This window comes from Amphiura filiformis, chromosome 7 (assembly GCF_039555335.1).
Source record: "Amphiura filiformis chromosome 7, Afil_fr2py, whole genome shotgun sequence".
Lineage (NCBI taxonomy): Eukaryota > Metazoa > Echinodermata > Ophiuroidea > Amphilepidida > Amphiuridae > Amphiura > Amphiura filiformis.
Genome location: NC_092634.1, coordinates 54007731 through 54033328, shown reverse-complemented (window position 1 = coordinate 54033328; position 25598 = coordinate 54007731). Strand labels below are relative to the sequence as shown.

The 25598-nt window shown below is 37.7% G+C and overlaps 1 protein-coding gene across 1 annotated transcript in view; it reads left to right on the top strand.

Moving 5' to 3' along the window:
* LOC140157342 (pleckstrin homology domain-containing family M member 2-like) overlaps positions 1–9861 on the top strand; it is a 38731-nt gene extending 28870 nt beyond the window's left edge. Inside the window, 7 exon segments of the mRNA XM_072180503.1 lie at positions 119–207; positions 1137–1269; positions 2777–3024; positions 3700–3859; positions 5630–5818; positions 8748–8852; positions 9212–9861. Coding sequence (XP_072036604.1) covers positions 119–207; positions 1137–1269; positions 2777–3024; positions 3700–3859; positions 5630–5818; positions 8748–8852; positions 9212–9346 — 1059 coding nt within the window. The 3' untranslated portion in view covers positions 9347–9861.
* Positions 9862–25598: the final 15737 nt, after the last annotated feature.

The window sequence follows — 25598 nt, the reverse complement described above, 5'->3', positions numbered from 1 at the left end:
GGCCTCAATATGCTGATTCCTAGTGAGTTTCTTTTGCTACATTACAAAATATTATATACTAGTATTTGCTATTATCATTCACTAGCCATTTCTGTAATTTTAATTGTATCCATAATAGGTTGGAATGAATTACCAGACTATACAGCTTGTATGTGCTAATAGGAGGAATCAGTTCTGGTTAAATACTGGGGATGAGCAGTTATCAAGGTAAAATTGGGTTAGCTAAAAAAGAAAAAAATGGATGATCAAGCAAAACAATCATATTTTGCAAATTTTTGTTGTCTTCATTCAGTATTCTTGCATATTAAATAGGTGAAAAGAAGGGCAAGGTATGCCCACAGACTACTTTTAGACCTTGTATCAACAGTCAAAGTCCCCTTGCATTGTATGCTTTGAATTCTTGCATATTCATGAGGGCGGATTGTTCGATTGTGCCATGTCTAACAATCGCGCCAGCGTTGTGTGCCTTAGCATACGCGATAGAGCATTGCGTGCCTTTGCTAGACAGTAAAAACATGTGCGTAGCAGTTTTGCCCGTCGCATTTCATGGAACAATCGGCCATCATTATCGTGTGATGCAGAGACTTTGACTGCTTGTACACAGCCTGTTATCTTTTTCGTCCAGGGGTATACCAACTTGATGTGGGGGACCAAATAAAATACAGACTGTTGTGCAGAAGGGCAAGAAACGATGAAAGTCGGCACAGTTCTAATGTTTTTCTTAAAAAGGAGTTGTTAAAGAGCCAAACACTGGTGGTTGGTGGGTTGGATTGGCCTGAGAGCAGTCTTTTAAAGCCCCTGGTGTAGATATATATAGTTTAATCAGCTCGTAATCTGCGGGCCTTACAACGTCGGGGATTAATATCAATAAATTTTATTTTGAGAATTGCCTTGTGACATCTCAACAGAAGCATCACAAATTATTAATTGAAGTCCTATATTTTGTCTACTTTATTTCGCACGCATAATATAGACCAGACAGGTCAATAATATCACTCTTAATGGTGGTCTACTTTTTGGTGTAGTTGTAAAAGCCTAACAATTCCCGCCGATTACAAGCTGATCAAAGTATAGGTACATTGACAGCAAACATTAATATTGATGAGGGTTTTTGATCGTGATAATTTGATTTGCAGATACTTCTTACAAGAGTTAGTGCTAGCTATGGAGGGAGGGAGTCGAACAAGGGATGCACCTAGTATCCTAACTGACGCCACTACACAGCTGATATCTATGCAGAAGTTTGCTGCAAGGGAGTGCAGGATGGAGGTAAATTGATAAAAAGTTGATACATTGTGATTACCATGATGATTTAGATGTGATATACTAGCATGCCAATCTTGGTTTTCTTTTTAAAATAAAGAGGAAATTTAAACCCCCTTAACTTTTAAAATTTTAGCTACCTTTACCGTCTGAGTGATGATATGTGTTACTCTCTATTCCACCTGCCTGTCATACCTTCTTTCTCTCTTCCTCTCTTTTTCCAATGTATTCTTTGAAACATCAAAATGAATCCGGGTGCCAAGGTCTTAGCCAGCCATGCGTCCATCTTTAAGACGGGCTAATCTAATTTTAGACGGGTGGATTTAATGGATTTTACAGATGTGATAGCTCTAAAACAGACGATTTTAAGGTTATATGAACTTGAGACTAATTCAGAGTGACATGTAAAGGCCAAATCAGGACATATTTGACCACAGTGACCCTTCCATGGGTATAGACAAGTTGTTTTATATTTGAGGGTCAAATTTTGGTATCTGCTTGGACGGGTGGTTTCTGATTTCTGGCTAAGACTCTGCTGGGTGCTATACAACATAAATGGAAGGTGCTAGAAATTTAAGAGAGAACAGGATGGTAAAATACTCTGCTCAAACATATCTCATCAGGTTCTCAAATTGTTGAGAAAACTCTGCATCCCTACCTGTGACCATTGTCAACTTCTTATCTTTCAGCCACTTGGGGGGGGGGGGGTGATTTAGTCAGGCAATAGATTGGTGGGGTTAGGCAAATAGTAAGTGTGGTGTGGTTGGGGGCGTTATTTATTGTGATATGATATGAACCTCTCGGATCCAATTCTGAAATTTTGGAAATTGAGTTACTACCATTTTTAACTTACTCAGTACCTGAGCTTACTGATTTTAACATTCCCATATCCGTGGCATACTTGGTTACTAAGTCACAAACTTGATATATGTGATCTGCTCCCACAAAACCAGACATAAGTCTTTAATTTTGAAAATTGAGTTTTTGATGTCATCATTTAGTATAGGTCTTCAGCTTTCATTTAATACCAAAATTATGTTTCTGGGACATGTGGTCCTCATTCTACGGTCTTTCAACGGGAAGGGGGGAAGCGACACAAAGAAAAGGCAAATGCAAGAAAAATGGCTTTAAAGTTGTAAAATGACATGTTAATGGACTTTGTTTGGCTCAGAAAATGCTAGATTTGGGTGCTTTAGACATAAAAGAATATTTTATTTTCAATGGTAGGTTAAAATAAACATATTAAGGAATCAAAAAATGATAAAAACTGAAAAACAAAATTTGCAAGGTTTTTCACCCCTTTCCCAACTTTGACTCGCTGTATCTCGAAATGACTGAGTGCGACTTATGACGGGTTTCGTCAGACCAGGTCACATATGTTCATTTTCTGATTATGTAGTTTATTGTAGTTTTGCTCCTTATTTCTGCAAATATTTCAATTTCATTATTACCAACTTTGGTCTTTTGGGATCAGATCATATTATCACATTACTTTGTGTTCACACACATACAGATGCAAGACACAAAAGTTCACCTATATTCACTGGTCCACTGGGAAGATTTAGTAGACTCTGCCCAAGCTGCTGACATGCAACTCTACCAACCAATGGTAATCAAGGAAGGGAGACTGCAATTCAAGGCTAATGGTTCCTTTCTGACTGGTAGCTACTGGAAGGATGCCTTCTTCATGATAAGGAATGACACATTCTATAGGTTTGGGTATAAGAAAGATAAGGACCCGCAATTAGCTGTGCAATTAAGGTGAGTGGTAGTATAGATGTATCTTAAGCTGGGGTTTAGTTTAGAAAATTGGAGCAGGACTACCAATTATTGCTATGCTGATTATGCTCAAAGCCATAGTGAACGATCATTTAAAAATTTTCAAACCTGATTTTTTTGGCATATTTGTAATACAGGGGAAAGGAGAACCATATCATTCCACAATTCCACTTTTACAATTCCCTTTCCACTTTTGTGTAAGAATAAAATGAAGTGGTATAGTGTTCATGCTGTGCACATGAGAAACTACTTAAGTGGTCACAACTGCACACATTCTTGAATTTGGACAAATCATTTACAAAAAATGTAATTTATCACCTGTTTCCCCATTTAAAACTCAATTAAGGCATTAAATACCACTAGTAGACAACATTTCTAGTGTTTGTACAAAGTATATTTTAATGTATGCAAAAACTGGCACTTAGAAGTGCAAGTTTTTGGCATTTTCAGATCAGGCTGCATGTTATTGGCCAAAGGGGCATTAAATACCACTAGTAGACAACATTTCTAGTGTTTGTACAAAGCATATTTTAATGTTCAGATCAGGCTGCATGTTATTGGCCAAAGGGGGGAAAATCATGTTTGAAGCCACCATTTTATAAACAGACATTAATTGCAATTTCAGTTTGGTTTACTGTCTTTATTTCTTCATTTCAGGACGCAACATTTTGGTGGATGTCGTCGTGTACGTTGTGGAGAAAGACCCTATTGCTTTGAACTCATACTACAAGATGGTACTTCTCTGGAAATAGCTTGCAAGAATGAGACTGATGTATCTAATTGGTTGCAGGCAATATGTAGAGTAGTGGCCCAAGGGGTAAGCATACAATGATGGACAATGGCGGTGCCAGGAAATTCTTTTTGGGGAGGGGGGGGGGGCATATTGCTGATAACGATCGATAGGCAAAAGTGACACATGCTGGGAAGGAAAAGGGTTCAAATTCGCAATCTCAGGTGACAAATTCTATAGCTTTTGAGCCCTTTTCATTTCCCAGCATACATCACGTTTGCTCATCAATCTTGATCAGCAATTTACCTTATGGGGGGCATGGGGGAAGAATGAATTTAGGTGGTGGCGGGATCAACAAATTTTGCTCAAAATTGCTGCAAAAAGTGGAAATTTTTGTGATTCTGACTGGGGACATTTTCCCCCATCTCCCGTGGCACCATCACTGATTGTCCTGGCTGTGATCTAATCCAGTCAAGCCAAAGGACGTAAATGTGGTAATGAGATCTTCATGCGCAAAAAAATACATACAAAATTGACATTGTAAAAGCTCGTAACTTTGTAACCAAGTTTGCTATGGATGTTAGGATTTTAGCAGTAGCATGCTTATGTACTTAGAAAGTTGATGACGATAATAACTGAATATTCAAACTTGCCTTCTTTGACCTGATTGAAATCAGATCATTATCACAATTTACCCATCACCTGAGTCAATGTTGTATCAGCTTGGATTGAGGTAATTCACACTGTAGCTGCTTCAGTGGACCAAAACTTGATCAAATCACATGTTTTCATCTGGAAGTTATCATATATTTGCTAACTAAACTATGATAATGATTAGAAGTGAGCTGGCAGAATTGTCTCGGTGTGAACACATTCTCAAAATCCTTGTCTGTCCTATACATAATCACCCTTTTGTGCACTACGCAGGGTATCCAGTTTTAAAAAGGGGACATTTGGTTTCCATAACTAGCTAATGATGATAATGTAACTAAATTCCTCTAGCCTTCTCCACTCTGTATGAAGGCTAGAGCAGTGATGTATTGAAAATCCGGAGTTTTCCCCCGAACTTTTAGTCTGCAATGAGACCTGAGAAGAAACCTTGATAACTGCTATATCTACTCAACTGTTTTTGGTATGCATCGATTCCATACATTGTTGAGATTAATATTTCATGATTGATTAAAAAAATTTCACATATTTTCCATGTCGTTCGGATGAATTTCTATGGTACACCAAGTTCAAATTTGGCTAAAAGTTGCCATCTTGTCACCACTTCCGCATTATGTGTTGGGCATGGGAATGTTTTTCTTGTTATTTTGCGATAATGAAAGACTGGAAATGTGCCAAATAGTATTTGGATTGCAGTTTAAAATGTGTTCCATTCTTGATTTATATTTGAAAAGAGAAAGTTATAGAAAACATTGATTAAAAACCGCAGTAGTGTGGGCTCCAAAAACTTGAATTTTCACGTATATATCTTCTCAGACCTGATATACCGACATCCAATATATTAGAGAATATTAGTCTGAGCAACCTCGGACTAATGATGATAATGATGATACCGTAAATATTTGCCTAATGGTGCATATATGGGCTCCCTGGACATAACTGTAATTTTAAGCACAAACTGAAAGTGCCCTCCTGTAAATATCCCACCAGCAAATAAGGGCACAGGCCCGTAATTCTCATTACGATTTTCAGAGGAGGAACTTTCTATTAGTGTATAAAATTTACCCTAAGGCAATATAGAGCCCATTTGCACTATTAGGGGAATCTTAACAGGAAAATGGTGATAGTGTCATTAGCAGAAATTAACATATAACATGCTGCTGATTATCATGTTTTTATTATTTGCAGATGATGAGGCAACACAAAGGTAAAACTCATAGTCCCTGTCAGCCGTGCTGTAGCATCATAGCACAGAACAAGGTGTTGATATGCCATGAGGACTGTCAGACCAACTTCTATAGGTGTCTAGCTTCATGTAATATTACTGATATATCTAGCATTGCTGTGGACCAACATGTACAGGAGTATGTTATCTTGGTAAGAATAGAATTAATTACACTAAACCATTTTTCATTCTGATGTAGCAGTAATCTCAGTGCATATTTCATTGGGGGCGCAGCTTCAAATCACTAGCATTTGCTCAATATGCTGGCAGACACACGCACATGCTTAAGGACGCCACATAGATGCACACGCTGCTTCCAAGTGTTGATGTCACTGCCACATCAGGGTGCAAAATGGTACAGTGCAAATCCAGCACATAATGTGAAAATCACCAAAGAATTTAAAAGGAGAGTAAAGACTTCGTGCAATCTCAAGTGTAACACTTTATTGAAATGATGTGCATTGCAAATAGATCTGATCAAGTTACCACTAGATTGTTTGAGAAGTAGAAATCAAATGAAATCTTTTCCATCTGTAGGTGTTATGCACAGAAAGTATGAACCTCCATCATTCAAATTCATTGAAGAAAACATTTAGTCAGGTAACAAGTTCCTCTCTATTCTCTATTCATTTGTGTGAGCATTGAGCATTTACATCATTTCATCTATAGTATGCAGGGCTGGACCTTGAATTTTTTGGCACTAGCGAGTCGGGCGTGTAACTCTAAAAAGTTACACGCCAACAGAAATTTTACAAGCGCAATTTTTTTTGAAATAATTTTACAATAAATGCGAAAAAGAAGACGACAGTCTAGTAAGTGTCATACACGTAGCATTCATTTTATTCAGCTGTGAAGCAGGCAACTACAAAGTTACTCCATGTACTACAATTTTAAACCAAAGTGGTAATGGCAACATGGCATTAAAAAGTTGTCGAAGTACCCTAACGGTTTTTGCACATCATAAGACAAGTAGGATGTTCTTTGCCTTCCAGGTCCTTTACCATGTAATGGGGTGTAGAGAGCATACCTTCTGCATGGTTCCTGCATCCTCAGGATATGTCCCAGGAATTGTAGTTAATTGGTCGTGATTTGACAGAGTTTACACAGTTGAGGCACAGTGTTATTGATGGTATAGATCATTGCATTACTAACAAGTAACATAGCATGTAGCAGTTAAGTGTTAAGTTGTTAACCATTTAGATGTGAGCGCTGCTTGTGACTTGTTCTTTATTAACAGTGGCAAAGATTTTTTTGACATTGAGGGGTTGGGGTTGAAAAAATTTCTTGAAGTGTAGTTTAGTGAATGCAGCACCTTTTGGCGACAGAATAGTTTATGGTACAAATGCGCGCTAAGTGCACGAACGTTTTTACCATATTGAAGCTTATCTTGAGAAGGGGCCCTATGATGCAAAAGGAGCACAAATTCATGTTAAGAGTGCATAAATTGGCACTTTGTAGGCTAAAATTGCTAAATGGAGTGACTTATGAGCATCAAAATTTGTGTGTGTACTTTTAAAAAGTTAGAGGCCCGACAGCAAAAGTACACAACATTGGCATGCGGGCATGTGTCGCTCATATGGGTGCGATTCGTGACATTATTGTCCACCATTTTAATTTTCTCAGACAATCATAATTTATCATGCTCTTGCTATTAAGTACAAATTCACACATTGTTGTTCTAAAGGGAATTTTGACATACAGGATTGCAAAATTTGGTGACTCAAGCAATGAAATTTCATTTGCCTGATACCCATGATTTCTGGCCATTAGTTAAGCTGGAAATGGTACCTTAATGGAACATGTAACATTTTTGTGGGGTATGGAACTCATGTTAGCTCATGCAAATGGATGGATGATTGTTGGCATTAGCATGGCCCTGACTAGGAAACATGGACCAGCCAAGTTGCATGCTACAGAGCCTGAAAAGAAACTGTCACAAACCAAAATATGATGCGCTATCAGCATCACTTAAAATGTGCATTTACGGTGTCAGTGGCCGTGAGCTTGATGACGATTTCTGAATAGACTATTTCCAAGTCTTGCGTAGCAGGACATGTTATGATTGTAATAAAGCAATTTCTTATGTACAAAACAGTATTTTCTTTGTATCTTGGATGGACCTTGCATTGTTCAATTTCAAAAGTTTACAAATGAAATACCGGTATTCAGGTATAGCAGGCTCAAAAAAGTCTAATGGTGGATGGCAGCAAATGACAATTTGTGTTTAAATGTGAGCTTTGTGCGTGATATATTCAGTATATTGGGCAGTCACTTCCCAAGCCTTTTTATTCCCTTTCATTATAGTATCATCTTGAAGGGATTAGCAAAGATGCTATGAAAAGTATGTTGTCTAACTGCTTCATAAAACCATCAGCGATCTTATATAGGCCATTTTGATCATAATATTTATTTCATAAATCATGCAAACACCTTGTTCTGTAAGTGTAAATAGCTATCCACAGCATCAATTGCTTGCACACTTTTAAAATAGGTTAGCCAGTTGCATAGTGTGAGTTCATCAATTGAGGGCAGTAAGCCTGATAGAATGGCACTGGGCATTTTTAGGCAATTGTCAGTGAGATTTTACAACATAGATGTTGTGCTTTGAGGTACCACTCCCGAGGGTCCCCTCTTTGGCAATATTCCAAATCACTACCAACCATGGCCGAGTACAAAGTCCTGGGGCATTGAAGACAATAGTGCATTTTATCATACCTAATTTTTTATCGCACTTTTTAACAACCCTCAACTTGAGTGAACCCTGTTAATCAAAATGTGATCATCCCAAGTGAAAGATGAGGAAATATCAAGACCAAGATCTTTAATGGAACTAACATGGTCTAGAATAGCACCATTCATTTTATAACCATGATGAATTGCATTTGCATTGAAACCAAATCTAATGCAAACAAATCAACTCCCTCCATGTAGACTATAGGGTGTTTTGCCCCGCAGCATTTATCTCAGACCAAATGAGGGTGTACCATACACATGTCAACTCATCTTAAGCGTATTACATATTCATTAATCTTAATGAACTCATTTGCACAGATTAAATGTTCTTTTTTCTCCATATCACAGGAATTCCAGTCCCCTGATAATCCTTGGGTAGTATACTTCAACTGCCTGCAAGAGAAAGATAAGTTTCTGAGGACTTTGAGTACCATCTGGAAACAGCGATTTCAGGTATGATAATGTTATGTGTAATTATATTTGTTGGTTCATAGTCATAGACTAGGAAAGACAAACACAGAATTGTTACACATTATGCCAAACAAACTGATTGAAGTATGTGTTTGCGTATATTATCTGGGTTATATGGTGTCTGAAAGTTCTGTAAATTAGTTAAAACATTGTATCAAAGTCAAGGGAGGCATTTTAAAATCGTTCAGTTGGTGAAATAATTATGTGTTGTTCTATTTGACTTGCCTACTTGCTTGTGAAATGGTGATTATATTTCAGTCATCACACTCATAGACAGTTAAATTTTGTATTTCAGCTCTTCTCTATTATAAATGCCTTGTATTATACTACTTCATTTATAGGTTGATTTGCCAGTGCATGATATGGAGGACCAGAAGGTGCAGAAGAGGTGTCGTGAGTGCCTTACACTCATCCAGTCAGCATGGCAGAGATGCGACAGTCTCACAAGAGGGCGCATCGGTGGAAACATCTGGTGATGGCGTTATATATGAAAGATTTGCCCTACCTAGCAGAAGCAACAGATATACTAATCCCATATTAAGTCATTTTACCATATATTCGGTGAAGCAGAGCATAATGATCAGCTCATTCAGCTTGCTTTGAAAATTGTGTAAGTCTTGCAAGAGTATTAATGGACATGCGCATATACTACAATATACATATCTAGCATGTTAAAGATGCATCAGTTCAATACTGGCTTATAGCTTATTATGTGATATATTTGAGCTAAAGAAAAGAAGGATTCAGCTTTCACTGAATAGACCATTTCATATCAAGTTCAGAAAACTTTGGAAAACCAGGTGAGCGGTATTTATTCAGTAAACTAGAGGATCAAAATGGCGGACAAGAAATGTCATGAATCAAAGTACTGTACCCTTTTGAGCAAATACAAAATGTCAACATGGTGTCACCAGATAAAATGTTTTCCTAACACATTGAACTAACATCTCTGCTATTTGGCACTTCACAATATAACAGTAATGGAAAGAAGAGTGCATTTGGCTCTTTAGATTTAGACAAAATCAGCATACTGTTGCTAGTCTTCAGGAAATTTCCTGATTTCAGGAAATTTTACTCGGATGATCCTGTACAAATGTATAGGCAAAGTTCTTTTCAGGAAATAGTTTGCCATTTCAGGATTTTTTGACAGCACTGACTGGCATCTCTGATTAAACATCAATCTCTTACACAGACAACACCACTTGATCGATGCAGATTTGTGTTTAGGCTAAATAGTTGCGTTTGTGTAAGCATTGATGACCTGGAATTATAACTGGGTCATCCATAAACAAACGACAGCTGTCTTCAAAAAACGTTGATTTGAAAAGGTCTGTTGCTGAAAGATTACAGTAAATTTGTATCCAATTTGTTGTCAGTGTCGTCTGCAAAAAATATGAAATCAATCTATGTCAAGAAGAAAGTACGACTAGTCTGTTTATTTGATGAGATAGATTTCTGATATTACTTATATTTAATTCATGGAAACAGTCTATCACAAACTAAGACTAAAGTACAAAGTGATTATGAAACCAGGTCGAGGTAGCCATTTTAAAGTGGACAATGTAGCAATGCTTAAAGCTTTAACTCCAATACATTTGGACGCGAAAAACATTGGGAATTTGCAAAGAAACAACATCATAAACTTCACCTCTATCACTCGAAACATCTCGTACATTTGGATTAGGACAGCGAGTGCGGCCTCAGAGTTAGTCTCCCTCACGCGGCCAGTTTGAGTTACGCTCCCTCCACATGTGGAGGGAGCGTAACAAGCTAGTTTTGTATGGGACTACGGTTTTGCGATCGTGGCCGACATAAAGTCATAATCTAAAAAATTATGACTTTATGTCGGACCAACAGAAAATCGTCCCGTTTTACTACAAATAGGACGAATTTGACAGTTTGCTCATAGATTTAAATTAGAACATGTGTAAGTATTACAAATATGCCAAAAAAATCGGTTTTGAAAAAAATAAAGGTAAATTCTGAAAAAAGATCGTACATTATGACTTTAAATTGAATGTTAACATTTCCACCCTTATAATAATGATCATGCTTGAACAAAAGTAAAAACACAAAGTTTATTGCTAGAAATAGTCGGAAGGTCTCATAGGAAATCGACAAGTGTACAATTAAGGGCCCAGGTATGAACGTTTGGACAGTATTTTTTGTGGGACATGAGAGCAATTCGATATGTTTGATGTGCTCTCACGTTCCACAAAAAATACTGTCGAAACATTCATACCAGAGCCCTTAAAGTAAGAAAGTGTTGAATTATACTGTATAGCATGACAAATAACCTGTTGAAAGTAAGTTACATCAACAGTACCCTGGAATAAGGCGTGTTCTACATCAACATGATTTACACTGTACTCTGCAAAGAGGCAATACCTGGATGAGGCTTGTTAAAGCAGAGAAGATGAGAAAAGAGGAGATCGCTCGAACATTGAATCCGATTATACCCACAGTTAACCTCCATTCACTTTTCTTTGTTTGGGGTACTTAAAATACCACTTGAAACTTCCTTTGAGGTAATCTGTTCATCCGATACACGCTCGACTGATTCGGTAGTTCTCTTAGTGGAGAAAATATTCCACACACGGAAGTACATCGTTAAATTCCCAATTTCGCAGTCAAATCATGCTTTTTTTCTTTAAAGAAAAATAATACTAACCAGGGTAACCATGATTTTTAAACGAGTGAAAAAGCATCATATATATTGCAACTCCCATTAAAAAAATCAAAAGTTTTGTTAAGTTATGGAAAGTCAAGCATAATTAATTTTCCAGTAAAATTAATATAAGGTCAAAGGAAACGAAATTTAAATGATAAGCATTTGAATATTTGCGGCAGTTTACGGAAACTTAAAACTGGTGTAATCAGTAATTAAAACTCGTGGCAGATTCTCCATACACTCCCGTTTTGTGTCCAAACGTGTCCAAAAATGCTATTTGGATCCAAAATGAGGGTCTTTTTCACAGGGCTAGACTCGTTTAGAGCTAGACAGTCGTGACTCGCAAAGCCACTTATCGTATTAGTTGATCAATCGGATTAGATCATTGTTTCCATCAATAGGCGGATGCACACATTATTTATTTGATGTGGGCAGCGAGCGTCCTCCTCTTTTATCATCTTCTCTGGTTAAAGGCACTGGTTGAAATTAACAAGGCTATACAAATCATCTAATAAAATAAACCATGTACAGTACCAGATGGGGATTGATTTGCGATCTAGGTTGGTGGGAACAGTGTATCTTGTAATTCCAAATTGATGAATTGATGCATTGTGGCGAAAATCAAACCTGTTGTGTTTTACCATGCTACATACCTCTTTCTAAAAGCTTTAGGAAACACAATGAACACTGTATAAAGACGCCATAATCTCATTATTTGCAATATATTCAGACATGGTCTCCCTAGGTGCTTGAGTTCTGCATTGACTGACGTTATTTGTATATCAACAACATCAAAAGATTAAAGTTACTATTTTTTCAGGCCTCAGCTCAAAAAACACCATAGTATTTACCAGCATGTATAGGCATTTACTAAAGCCATATATTGCTAGTGGAAGAACTGTTGACCAATGATATAGCCAGAAGCTAAAATAGTTGCTGTAATCACAAACAAAACAAAAAACCGGCAGATGAAATTTGGCTGCAGGCTTCAGACATGGGGATTTGCTTGTATCTCGTATGTATTTGAAAATCTATATTTGATTGATGTTGTTTTGGTCCCGATGCGAGACAATCCACCTTGATGGATTTGCTATTACCCATAGGATTATGTAGAGTCCAGTCTGTCTGGTATAAATCTATGGATTACAGTTTTAGATAAAGTGGAGAGCATCATTGTTACCCCTGGGGTTTTCCAGAGGAAGATAAACATGTTGTTATGGTTGTTGTTGCAGGTGATAAATAGCTAGTACCATCACCATTGGGTCAGAGAACAGGTGTATAAATAGAAGTAATCAATCGGGCTATTCCATTTAAAATCCACACTACCCCTGTGGAAGATTTGGAAATATCTTGCAAAGGGAAGTATGTTTTTCAAATGTAATTGGTCAGAGTTAATCATTTTGAAACCCGTACTCCCCCTGTATTATGGCTTTACCTATATCTTCCTCAAATGGAGTGAGTATTTCAAATGGAAGTTACCCAATTGTACATCCTATTTAAAATTTATATTCCCTCTGTGGAAGACTTAAGCTAAATCTTCCACATGGGTAGTAGGGATTTTAAATGGATTAGCCCATGATTCCTCATTGTAGCACCAAATTGGATTTGAAGTAGTGTTTGACAAATTGGTATTCTGTCGGTCAGACATCTGGACCTTTGCTCCATTTATCACGCCTACTTCCCGAATTTGGAGTGAAACTTTGCATTGGTGTGTATAGAGAAATTGTAGTTTTTGTTCTTTCTTTCTGGTTTGACTCAATGGAATTGAAATTGACAGAACTCTCACCACGCCTTGACTGTAGACGACAAGTTTTATTCACAAATTTCAGAATTGTAAATTTTCATGACCATATTTGGAGCCAGCATGAAAAATGAATACAAACAAGCCTAGTATTGGTTCAGTTTTGAGATATTTTCTCAAATTATTAAAATAATTTGAGAAAATATCTCAAAACTTTGACTATTTATGTTGAAATATATAGCATGCAGAGCATTAATTGGGACTGGTTTTTACAAGTTAATACCTTTTTTATGAAAAGATGAGGCTGCTGTTTCATATTCTGTTAACTTTCCCATTCACTTTCACGCATGGAATAGCCAAGTTATGGCAACACTCTGATTGACAGAATAACATGTGTCCAAAGCTTGGTCTAAATTTTACATTATTACATCCTGTCAACACTTCATAGCAAGTTTTCCACCTTCAACTTCAACTTTTTAGCAGTGATTAAAGAAGCATGTCACTGCCACGTTCACAAGCCTCAAGATATCACTGACGTAAGTTGTAGTGATGAACCATCAAACACCATATTTTATTCAATCAAGGAAGATTAGAACAAGTACACACCAAATCTTTGGGCGGAATGAAAAGATTTAGGCATAAAACACACAATATATTCACATGGACACATTACCTTCAGATTTCACTGACTTGGCGTAATGGTGATAATCCATCAAACACAGAGTCGTGTTCACACATGGACAAAATATTTTACCCGAATTGTAAAACAAATTGCCTTAAATTTGAGCCTTAATCCTAACCTTATTCATATATTCTTCTTCTTCGGTTGAGTCGGCATACTCAGACTAATTGCTGTATGTTCGCCAACTTTACAAAGGTTTCAGAGGAATTGGACTGTCAGAGATACACGATTCTTACTAGATGTTTGTTCTGTTTTCGGAGTCTTCACTTTTCTTGGATGCTTTGGTTTCAGTTTGGTTTGTCTTGGTTACTTCAGTTTCTTTGGTTTCTTCTTTGTTTGTTACTTCAGTTGCTTTGGTTTCTTTGCTTGTCTTGGTTACTTCAGTTGCTTTGGTTTCTTCTTTGCTTGTTACTTCAGTTGCTTTGGTTTCTTTGCTTGTCTTGGTTACTTCAGTTGCTTTGGTTTCTTCTTTGCTTGTTACTTCAGTTGCTTTGGTTTCTTTGCTTGTCTTGGTTACTTCAGTTGCTTTGGTTTCTTCTTTGCTTGTTACTTCAGTTGCTTTGGCTTCTTTGCTTGTTTTGGTTACTTCAGTTGCTTTGGTTTCTTTTTTGCTTGTCTTAGTTACTTCAGTAGCTTTGGTTTCTGTTTGACTTGTCTTGGTTACTTCAGTTGCTTTGGTTTCTTCTTTGCTTGTTACTTCAGTTGCCTTGGTTTCTTTGCTTGTCTTGGTAACTTCAGTTTCTTTGGTTCCCAATTTGTACATTCTGCTTCTGAAGATGTCTAATGACTTGGCTTCCCTGGTTTCTGAGTCCAGACTGTTCCATTCCCGTGATGCTCTTGGGAAAAAGGAGTGTTTATACACATCCTTTGTTGGGTACATTTGATGAAGGTTTGTGCTACTTCTGTTCCGTGTTGCCACCCCTGTGGTCTCAGCCTTTTGGAAGTGTTGTTCTGCCTTAATTCCGACTAGCCCGTTGATGGTCTTGTACGTCATAGTCATTCTTGCTTTCTGCCTTCTGACTTCCAGGGACTCCCATTCCAAGTCCTTCAACATCTGAGTCACGCTACTCTTTTGTTTGAAGTCACCTTTGCAGAATCTGGCTGCCTTTCTCTGCACTCCCTCGACCCGATTGACATGTTTCTTTTTGAATGGATCCCATGCACAGCTACCATATTCAAGGATGGGTCTAACAAGTGTTTTGTACGCTGTTTCCTTTACTGCTAGGGGACAAAACCACAAGTTCCTCCTTAGTACTCCTAGCACTCTGTTTGCCTTGCTGACTGTCTTGTCTATGTGTACATCCCAACTGAGTTTATTGTCAAACTCCACTCCCAGATACGGACTTGATTGTACTTCCTCAAGTTGTTGGTTACAGAATTTGTAGCTCAGGTCTGGAGGTTGCTTTCTGTTTGTGAACTTCATGATGTAGCACTTGGATGCATTGAATTCCATGGCCCAGTTGTTCTGCCATTCTTCAAGGAGTTTGAGATCTGCCTACAAAGTTGCAAGCTCCTCTTCTGTATTTCCAGATGCATATACCACACAATCGTCCGCAAACAGACGAGCTTTGTTGTGTAATTTGCTTGGTAGATCGTTGATATATATGAGGAACTGTAGTGGGCCTGTGACCGTGCCTTGTGGTACACTGGATGTAACTCTCTTTGGTCTTGACTCAGCACCATTGCACACTACTTTCTGAGTGCGTTCAGTTAGAAAGTGTCTGATCCACTGCAAGATGGAACCCCGTATTCCGTAGTGCTCTAGCTTTCCTAACAATCTCTCATGAGGCACTTTGTCAAAAGCTTTGGCAAAGTCCAGTATTGCCATATGGATGGTTTCACCTTTTTCCAGGCTCTTGGCTATGTCATCTATTGTTAGGATCAGTTGAGTCTCGGTGGAGTGCTTTGACCTAAATCCATGTTGGTTGTCAACCAGGACTTCATGGTGTTCTAGATGTTTCATCACATGAGAGTGGACTATGTGCTCAAGCACCTTGCATACCACACTGGTCAGAGATACGGTCGGTCGGTAGTTGCTCGCCTCAGTCTTCGGACCTCTCTTATAAATCCCACACACGTTGGCCTCTCTCCACTGCCTTGGTACAAAGCCTTCATTGATTGAGGTCTGAAATACATCAGTCAGCATTGGTGTTAACTCTACTGCTACCATCTTCAGAAACCAGGGGCATAACCCATCTGGGCCCGGTGCTTTGTTGTCTTTCAGCTCCTGCAGTTGCTTGAGTACCCCATTTTCAGTGATAATCAACTGTGCGATGGAGGCGTTGGTTCGCCATCAAGTCTAGGAATATTGGTTTTGTCTTCTTGGGTAAAGACTCCAGTGAACTGTTTATTCAGAACTTCTGCCTTTTCCCTGTCTTCTGTTATGATCTTATTGCCATCTTTCAGATCGCCAATTCCCACAGACTCTTTCTTGAGTTTGTTTATGAAGGACCAAAATGCTTTCGGGTCATCCGTCATGTCACTGGTGAGTTTGTCTCTGATAAAATCACGCCTGGCCTTGTTTAAGGCTCTCCTTGTCATATGACAACACTCTCTGTAGGCCTTCCAGTCACTGTCTTTATGGGTTATCTTCGCCTTATTATAAAGCCTCTGCTTTTTCCTTGTAAGTCTCCTCATGGTTCTGTTGAACCAAGGTAATTGCCTCCTGTTTTTACTCCTCTTGGTGGGGATGTGATCTTGCATTATTCTTTTAAGTTCACTCTCCAGGTAGTCCCACTTTTCTTGAACTGAATTTTCCGCCTTTTCCTCATACTTTTGTTGAAGGTCTGTGAGTTCTTTCTTGATTTTATCTTGGTCAGCTTTGTTCCTCTGATATACCAATCGAGATGGTGCTCCTTTTCTCTTGACTATCAGGTTTAGTTGGACATCCACTCTATGATGGTCACCTAAACCAACTTCCACTGATACCTCATTGATGATACTTGTATTATTGGTTAGCACCAGGTCCAGAATGTTGTCTCCTCTGGTTGGTTTATCTACGAACTGTTCTAGGCCATTATCTTGTATAATGCCATGAAGCTTTTCTGCTGTTGCCTTTGAATAAATGTGGTTTTGCGATGACATTTGGGCCTTCCCAACATATGTTCGGCTGGTTGAAGTCTCCTGTTATGATAATGTCACTGATCTTGGACTTGGCATTGATTTTTTGCAGCGAGTTCTCTAATTTTTCTACTGTCTCGATGTCACTGTGATCTCTTTTGTACACCGTCCCAATCAGTAGAGGCCGCCTGCTTGTTATATCTAGTTGACACCATAAAATTTCACCTGATCCCTCCAACTCAGCTCTTCTGTTGACATTCAGGTCACTACGGTAGAATAGGAGTACTCCTCCATGAGGATCACCTTTTCTGTCTTTACGATGGACATGGTAACCTTCTGGTGTGATCTCCGAGTCGGGGATACTGGGGTCCAACCATGTTTCGTTGCCTGCTATTAGGTCTGGACTTGTCTGGTGTATTAATACTTCAAGGTCTGCCTTCTTGTTGTTAATGCTCTGGTAATTAATTGATATTAATTTCAAACTGTTTCTCAACACTGGCTTCAATTTTTCTTCCTCTGCTCTGTAACTTCTTCTGCTTCTGAGGTTGTTGATTTTGTGCTGTCCAAATCTGACAGTGAAAAGTTGACAATATCGCATGCTGGGCACATCCACTGTATTTCCTGTTCCAACTCTATCTTGTTGTAATCATCCTCGTGCACATCACCACAATGGGCATGTGTCCATCCCATACATTTGTCACATTCAAGAGCTTTCTGTCCGTTCAACACTGGGTTCGCACACATGGTGCATGGTGCCATACAGTCTGTACAATACCAATCCATTTTGTTTGCTGACATCTGACGAAAGTCGTGAAGCGAAATGCCCGCACACTTGATATGCTGCCATTGTTTACAATCCTGGCACTGAATTTTTGTTTTTGTCAATCTTCTTTCACACACTCCACAATACTGGTCACCATAAAGAGACTGTGTCCCCATTGTCCTTAAACTGAGTTTCCAAGTACAAGCTATCCACGGTTGTTGATAACTGTCTGCTGTGATTCATATAGAGTCGCTATACTCACCACACAAGAAACCAAAGCACTGCAATACTTGCTCTGCTGTAGATGTTGTACTGCCGCTGAATTAAGTCTTACCCCAAATACAGCTCTGTAACCTCTACAATTCACTTCTACTCAATGCACGGCCCTAATGCACTACTTTCTACTGAGTGCAGTACTGTACCACTCTCCAAGGGTTACATGCACAAGATCCACTACTCACTCACCTCCTCTTCTTCTGGTATGACTATCTGCAAACCACCATACACTGATCTTTTCCACAGAATTTTGCGGGAAGATTTCACTACCCTCTGGCTGATGGTCTGCTACAATGAACACCTTCTGAAATGTGTTCAGTGCACTGAATGCACTACAAAAAACACTACTCACTCACCTCCTCTTCTTCTGGTATTACTATCTGCAAACCACCATACATGTACTCCGATCTTTTCCACAGAATTTTGTGGGAAGATTTCACTACCCTCTGGCTGATGGTCTACTACAATGTACACCTTCTGAAGCGTGTTCAGTGCACTGGATGCACTACAAAAACACAAAGCTCACTGCCTGTACCAGTTCACCAATGGAGCACAATACTTCCTCACTTTCTGCTGAGCTCGCCTCTGTTCTTGTCCTCTGCTGCGTAAGAGTCGTCCTCACTTTCCTTTGCGATGAGGTTTGTACATGAACACCACTGACTCACTGATATGATATACGTTGCTGATACGCAAATATCCCAATTACACAACTTCTGTAACTGCTCTTGCTACTGATGATAACTTAGATATGGTACACTGTTTATTTGAATCGATGATAGCACTATCTCACAATAAGCTAACTATATGTACACTGTACTGGTGGTGGTTACACAAAACATCAATTGCATGTACTTTCAACATAAATTGCACCAACAAATTTCCACAATCGTCGATCTCCTACTCCTGTCTTCTGCTACTAGCAAGCTCTCTTTGCACTGTTACACAAATAAATACACTGTACTGGTACTAACTGGTTGCACAAATTCACAAATGTTGCACTGCAAGCGTAAACTTGATCAAATTGTATTGTTTTTGTATCTGCTTCTGACGTTATAAATATTATGAGTTTTTTGAAAACATAAATTGCACACTTCACAAATTGCACCAACAAAGTTCCACAAATGTCGCTCTGCTGCTCCTGGTTTCTGCTGCTAGCAATGTCTCTATAATGTTGACTTAAATATTTGCACTGGGTCACAATAACTACACTGAACTGGTACTGGTTGCACAAATTCACTAGTGTTGCACACACATAAAACATCAATAAATATTGTTTTTGTAAATCTGCTTCTGATGCATGATATGGGTTTTTTGAAAACATAAATTTCACACTTCACAAATTGCACCAACAAGATTCCACAAATGTCGTTCTGCTGCTCCTGGTTTCTGCTGCTAGCAATGTCTCTATAATGTTGACTTAAATATTTGCACTGGGTCACAATAACCACACTGAACTGGTACTGGGTGCACAAATTCACCAGTGTTGCACACATGTAAATATCAATAAATATTGTTTTTGTAAAACTGCTTCTGATGCTCTAATTTTTGAAAACATAAATTGCACACCTATATTTGCACTGTAACACGATAACTACACTGTATTGGTTCACAAGTTCACAAGTGTTGCACAAACGTAAACATCAATAAATATTGTTCTTGTAAAATCTGCTTCTTCTGCTGCTATAAATTTTTGTAGATTTGAGAACATAGATTGCACACTTCACACATAAATTGTACTGTATCACAATAACTACTCTGTACTCCTGAATGGCGCTCTGCTGCTTCTGACTTCTGCTGGCGGTATCGCTATATTGACTTATAATATTTGCACTGAATCACGATGTTACTACACTGTACGGGTACTGGTTTCACGAATTCACTGAAGTTGCATGATACATAAACATCAAAAATATAAGTTGACAGTTCCACCAATAATATATTGCACGAGGCGTATAACATCAAAATTAAATCTGGTTTCCGTTTTGGTAAAAAGTTTCGTAAGTAGAAGAGACACCAAGAAATATTTTCATCACTAAAACATCAAAACACTGGTAAAAAGTATCAATGATACATTAAAAGTTTCCACTTAGCGTGTTTACTGCTTCTCCAGTTGGTCGTCAGCTCCAATGACGTCGTCTTGTTTCACTTGTGTTAGATTCCCGTCATTTCTGCTCCTTAAAAACACGCAACTATCACATCGTACTATTGCACAAAACTCCACCAAATCACTTTCTTGTGGTAACACTCTTGATCGGCGTTCTGCTACTCCTGTCTTCTGCTAGCAAGGTCTCTATAATGTTGATTAAAATATTTGCACTGTTACACAATTTTACACTGTACTCACTGGTTGCACAAGTTCACTAATGTTGCACTAGCGTAAACATCAAACAAGGATGATTTGCAACTACTTCCAACATAAATTGCACCACAAATTTCCACAATCGTTGTTCTGCTAATCTGCTTACTCCTGTCTTCTGCTACTAGCAATCTTAAATGCTGGCTAGAATATTTGCACTGACTAACACGGTAACTACACTGTACTGGTACTGACGTTAACATCAAAACTAAGTCTGCATGCTGCATTCAGGTTTTTTTTGATAAAAGTTTTGTAAGTAAAAAACACCAAGAAAATTTTCATCACTAAAACATCATAACACTGGTAAAAAGTATCATTTGGTACATTAAAAGTTTCCACTTAGCGTGTTTACTGCCTCTCCGGTTGGTCGTCAGCTCCAATGTAAATGCGTCTCGTTCCGCTTGAGTTGGTTTCCGCTGTTTCTGCACCTTGAATACACACAACTATTCCACACTTACTACTGCACAAAATTCCACCAAAATCACTTTTCCAAACGCTGAGGTGATATTACAACACTACACATGAAGAACAACATCAAATGGATCCACTGGTTGGTTTAATAATATCCCAGAATAGGTGCCACTCCTCCAAATGGTCTCCTAACGCTATGCGCAGGGTTGCTGAATTCTGCACCTGTGATCTCTTCTCCTCTTGCTTTATGGCGACATCAGGTAAAAAACACTCAAATACGAGAAAATGTTATAAAAACTGCACTACACAACACACAACGGTCTTCTAAGATGTTCCTTTTATAAAATATCTATGGATGGGTTCACGAAAAGGAAGATTTTAGCTGATATTTTTCAAGTTCTCCGGAGAGCTGTAAGAATCGCGTCTTGTATCTCTGACGACCTCTGACCTCCTAGACTGTTTAACCCTAAATCCTAAATCTAGCATGGATTTAGACACGGCTGAAAGTTTCAGCAGAGATGCAAAGTTTCATAAAATATAATCATACGCCAAGTTTCATTTTCTAAATTCAAACTGGTAAAGTATTGGTAAAGAATGAACTTTTTTGATCTCTTCACAATATCTTTGTTTTGTACCCAGGGTGGTGATTTGACCAGGAGCGCTAAACTGGAAATTTTAAAAACTCCTAAGGTATTGATCTACATATGAACATGATTGACTGTTACTTCCCAGTGGATTAGACTATCTGTACACAATAGCCTTGCTTTGTGCCCTGGGTGGTGATTTGACTAAGTGTTAAGAACAGGGGCGTACATCCTGTTTGTAATTTTGTGCCTAAGAAATTGGATCAAGGAACATTTTGCAAAAGGTTTTTCTTTAGAGATTTGATAATGGTATCAACGTGTGATGGGCTACCAGTTGAACTCGCTGAACTCATGAAATTGAAGATGCTTTTTACCCATAGAGAATACAGTTTCAAACATATGGTCAATCAACTAGATTCATAATGTTATTGCAGGATCATACTAAGCAGGTGCTTGCTACCAGCTTATAGTTTGATCAGCTCATAGTTGGTGCGAATTGTTAGCCTTTTATCACTACACCGTAAAGTAGACCCACGTTAAGAGATGATAGTTGACATGTCTGGTCTATATTGTGCGTGTTTTAGAAAGTAGATGAAGTATAGGGCTTGAATTTATATTTCGTGATGCTTCTGTGACTGAGATGTCGCAAGACAATTCTCGAAATAAAATATATTGATATTAATTCTCGGTGTAACAAGGCCCACCGATTAGGAGCTGATCAAACTATAGCAGGTTTTTTTAAAACTCAAACACTTCAGGTGCTTTTGGGCAAGGTGAGAGGAAAGAAAGAAGGACGAAAGAAAGAGAAAAATTGATTTCTAGGGTGCAGAGTTGAACCACCGACCCTCAGTGCCAGACACACGGCATAGTGCACCACGGGGGTGTACCTTGGCCAGCCAAGCTTTTCTATACCTAAGTGTATGACGACGCCATTGGATCACATGGGTTACTTGCCCTTGCAGTTGCTTGGTGATTGAGGTTTTTTGATGTTTGGGTAAGGATTAATAATTTATGGGTTGGGGTCTTTTAATAAGACTGAACCATAAGAGAATATGATAAAGCTTGAAATCTATTAACACAAATGCATGTGCCTTTATTTTTAAATTGAACTTGGTGAAAACAAAAAGCACGTCCCATATCCTATATTACTCCCGGATGTAATAAAATATTATCGTGAATATATTCCATGTTATAAACAATGTCATCATTACATGTATCATTGTAAAAAAGAAATTTGATACTCCAGTAACTTGCTTGTTCAGCCATAGCTTAATTTGCAACATCTAATACTAGTAATATACAGCACATCTGCTAGAAATATTAAATTGATTGCTTATTACAAGATGGAGTGACACATCTATGGCAAAGTTTATCACCATATTATTACACTATAAAAGCACCAAACCTTATCGGTATTATACAAATATTACAATTCCTGAAAATGTCAAATCCAAGATTGAAATAAATATATGTAATCATATTGAAATAAATATATGTAATCATATGTGATGTGTAATAAATTGATCACATGCAAAAGACCATGTACCATAAAATGAGTCGTTCATTGGTAAATGATGCAAAATCAATTAGATGAAGGGAAAAAATATTTTTTATAATTATAATTTGCATTAAGTACCAGTTGTGTAACAAGGTTTTTCGGAACAGGGAGGGGCTCACATTTGTGAATTATACCAATGGAAATATTTCTTGCCAAATTGTTGACCCAAATTTTTTTTGCCAGTTCATTCAAGAATATTAAAGGGGGGGGGGGGGTGAAGGCAAAATTCTTGATTTTCAAAACTTTCTATGTTTGTTATAACTACTTTTAATGCCAATTGAAGCACAAAATAATCAAGTAAACGCTGGACTATGAGCATGGCAATGTGTGCATTTAAAGCCAAGAGCATTGGACACTTCAGAAAAGTATTAGTAATGCTGTTCTAAAAATCTAATGGCAGTACATGTTAATTCTGATGGGACATTTCAGTTGACTTTGGATGTTAGAGTGCTCATAGCCCAGTACATGTATGCAAGTGATTTGAAATGGCAGTTAACCTATGTGGCTCTGTAAACGGAATGTCAAGCATGGGACCAAGCAAAATGAAAATGGTGTCAAACATGTTCAACTTGCATGCACTGAGCTAAAAATTGCCATAAAAATCATTTAAATGTTTCCACAATATGATAAATTGTTGTGCTTGATGATATCACAAATGGGCTATAGAAGACATGGCCTTTACACACAGGGGGTATAGATTTCAAATGGAGTCCGCTATTTAGTGCTGTTACCTATAAAATCTGATGGTAGTACATGTACAGTCTGATAGGGCATTTCAGAAATATCTGATACTGTTGACTGCACATTCCAATGCTCATAGCCCAGTATACAAGTGACTGATTTGAAAAGGTAGTTGGCCTTTTTGTGCTACAACCAGTGGAATTACAAAGATGCAAACTCTACTGTATGTATGTGTATGAATTGAAAAACAAATATTACTGTATGTTGGCTTCATATCTGGTATGGATAAGACAGGTAGATTACAAGGATTATTCTGGATATTCAGTAAAATTGCACTCCAAACTAATTGAGCCATCTAGCTTTTGACCTACTTGTGCAACATTTGGATAAGTGGTACCTGCTATAATGAAAGACAGAGATAAAAAGACTAGTTTGTGTCTGAAATTCTGACAACTAGACAGAAAATGTCTGCGCAGGTCGGCATCCAATACACAGCACGCATTTGCCCTGACGTCAGACACGAACTAGTCTTTTTATCTCTGTCTTTCATCATATCCAATAATTGGAAGAAAAGAAAAGAAATTTGGTGATTGTATTTTTATGACTGTACCAATGAGCCTAATTTAACCCACTTTCTCCTTAAGGTAGAAACATCGGCTACGGTGTCATGCACAGATTTGGTTTAAAATGATACAGGATGTGTAGTTGGGTGAGAAAAACTTGCCTGCCAATTTTTAATTTTTGCCAAAAAAGCGTTTTTGAGTTATGCCATTTTTTATCATTAGAAAGCCCCATTGACTTTGCACATAAAGTGGTTTTGACACTAAGCCTCGTTCACTAAAATTGGTAAAAGTTTGAAAATGGATACTATGTTTAAATATTATTTTTTCTCCTTTCTATCCCATCTATAGAACTGCTTTTTGGATCTTTTTATTACAAAAATGTTACCAAATAATATTAGTGACTTTTTCCAATATATTGGTCAGTAATATAGGGGATATTTGAAGGTAATGTTAGTACTTGCTCAAATTTTCTTGATTTGATCTAGAAACACTGAATGACCCAATTTCATAATTATTGTCTGAGCTAACCATAGGGCCAATTTTAACAAACAAGGTGTCATATGAAAGGTTATTAAATTTAGAAACTTTTCTCGCCAGCTTTTTTAAATAAAGTGTTTCTATTTTAAGTTATGGGTGTTTCTAGATTTCCCTAATTTAAAAATAGAAAAAATGATTTTTCTCAAAAATTAAACACTTTATCCAAAAAATCTGGCGAGAGAATTTAGATATTATGCTTATTAACCACCCCACAAACTATGGAGACCATATCACATTCCCTCTAGGCTAGCAATAATTATTAGTAGAAAAAATTAGGGAATTTTCAAAAAATAAAGAAAAACACAAGAATTGTTTAAATTTTCATGAAACATTAAAAATCAGTGAAGTAAAGACTTATCTTCAATTGGTTATATATTTGAAGTGGATACATAATTCAGATTTGAAATAGTGGCTATTTTCCTGCATGGGTCTATTATCCGATGCTCCTACCTTAAAAGCAATATTGTAATGTTTCCATAAAAAGTACATTTAATTTTTCCACAAAATCTTAGTTTGTCAGATATGTCCCCCTTTCAATTTAGAGCCAAACTAATGCGAATTAGGAAAGGAAAGGAAAGAAAAAGAAAATCACTATTTAATTTCAGTACTTATGTCAGTGATGCATATCACTCTGTTGATCGTTGAGGTCGATTGGTTTACTTGGCTAATTGTTATGAATATGCCATGTACATCGTACAGATTTTCGAAAATTGTGTTTGTGTTTGACTGATATATTGATCATGTGAATTAAACACTGTGCTATATCGTTTTATTCAAAATCTCAGATTATATCTCAAATACATCACCTAAATCCATGATTTTTGCAGGGCATATTAACTTATTAT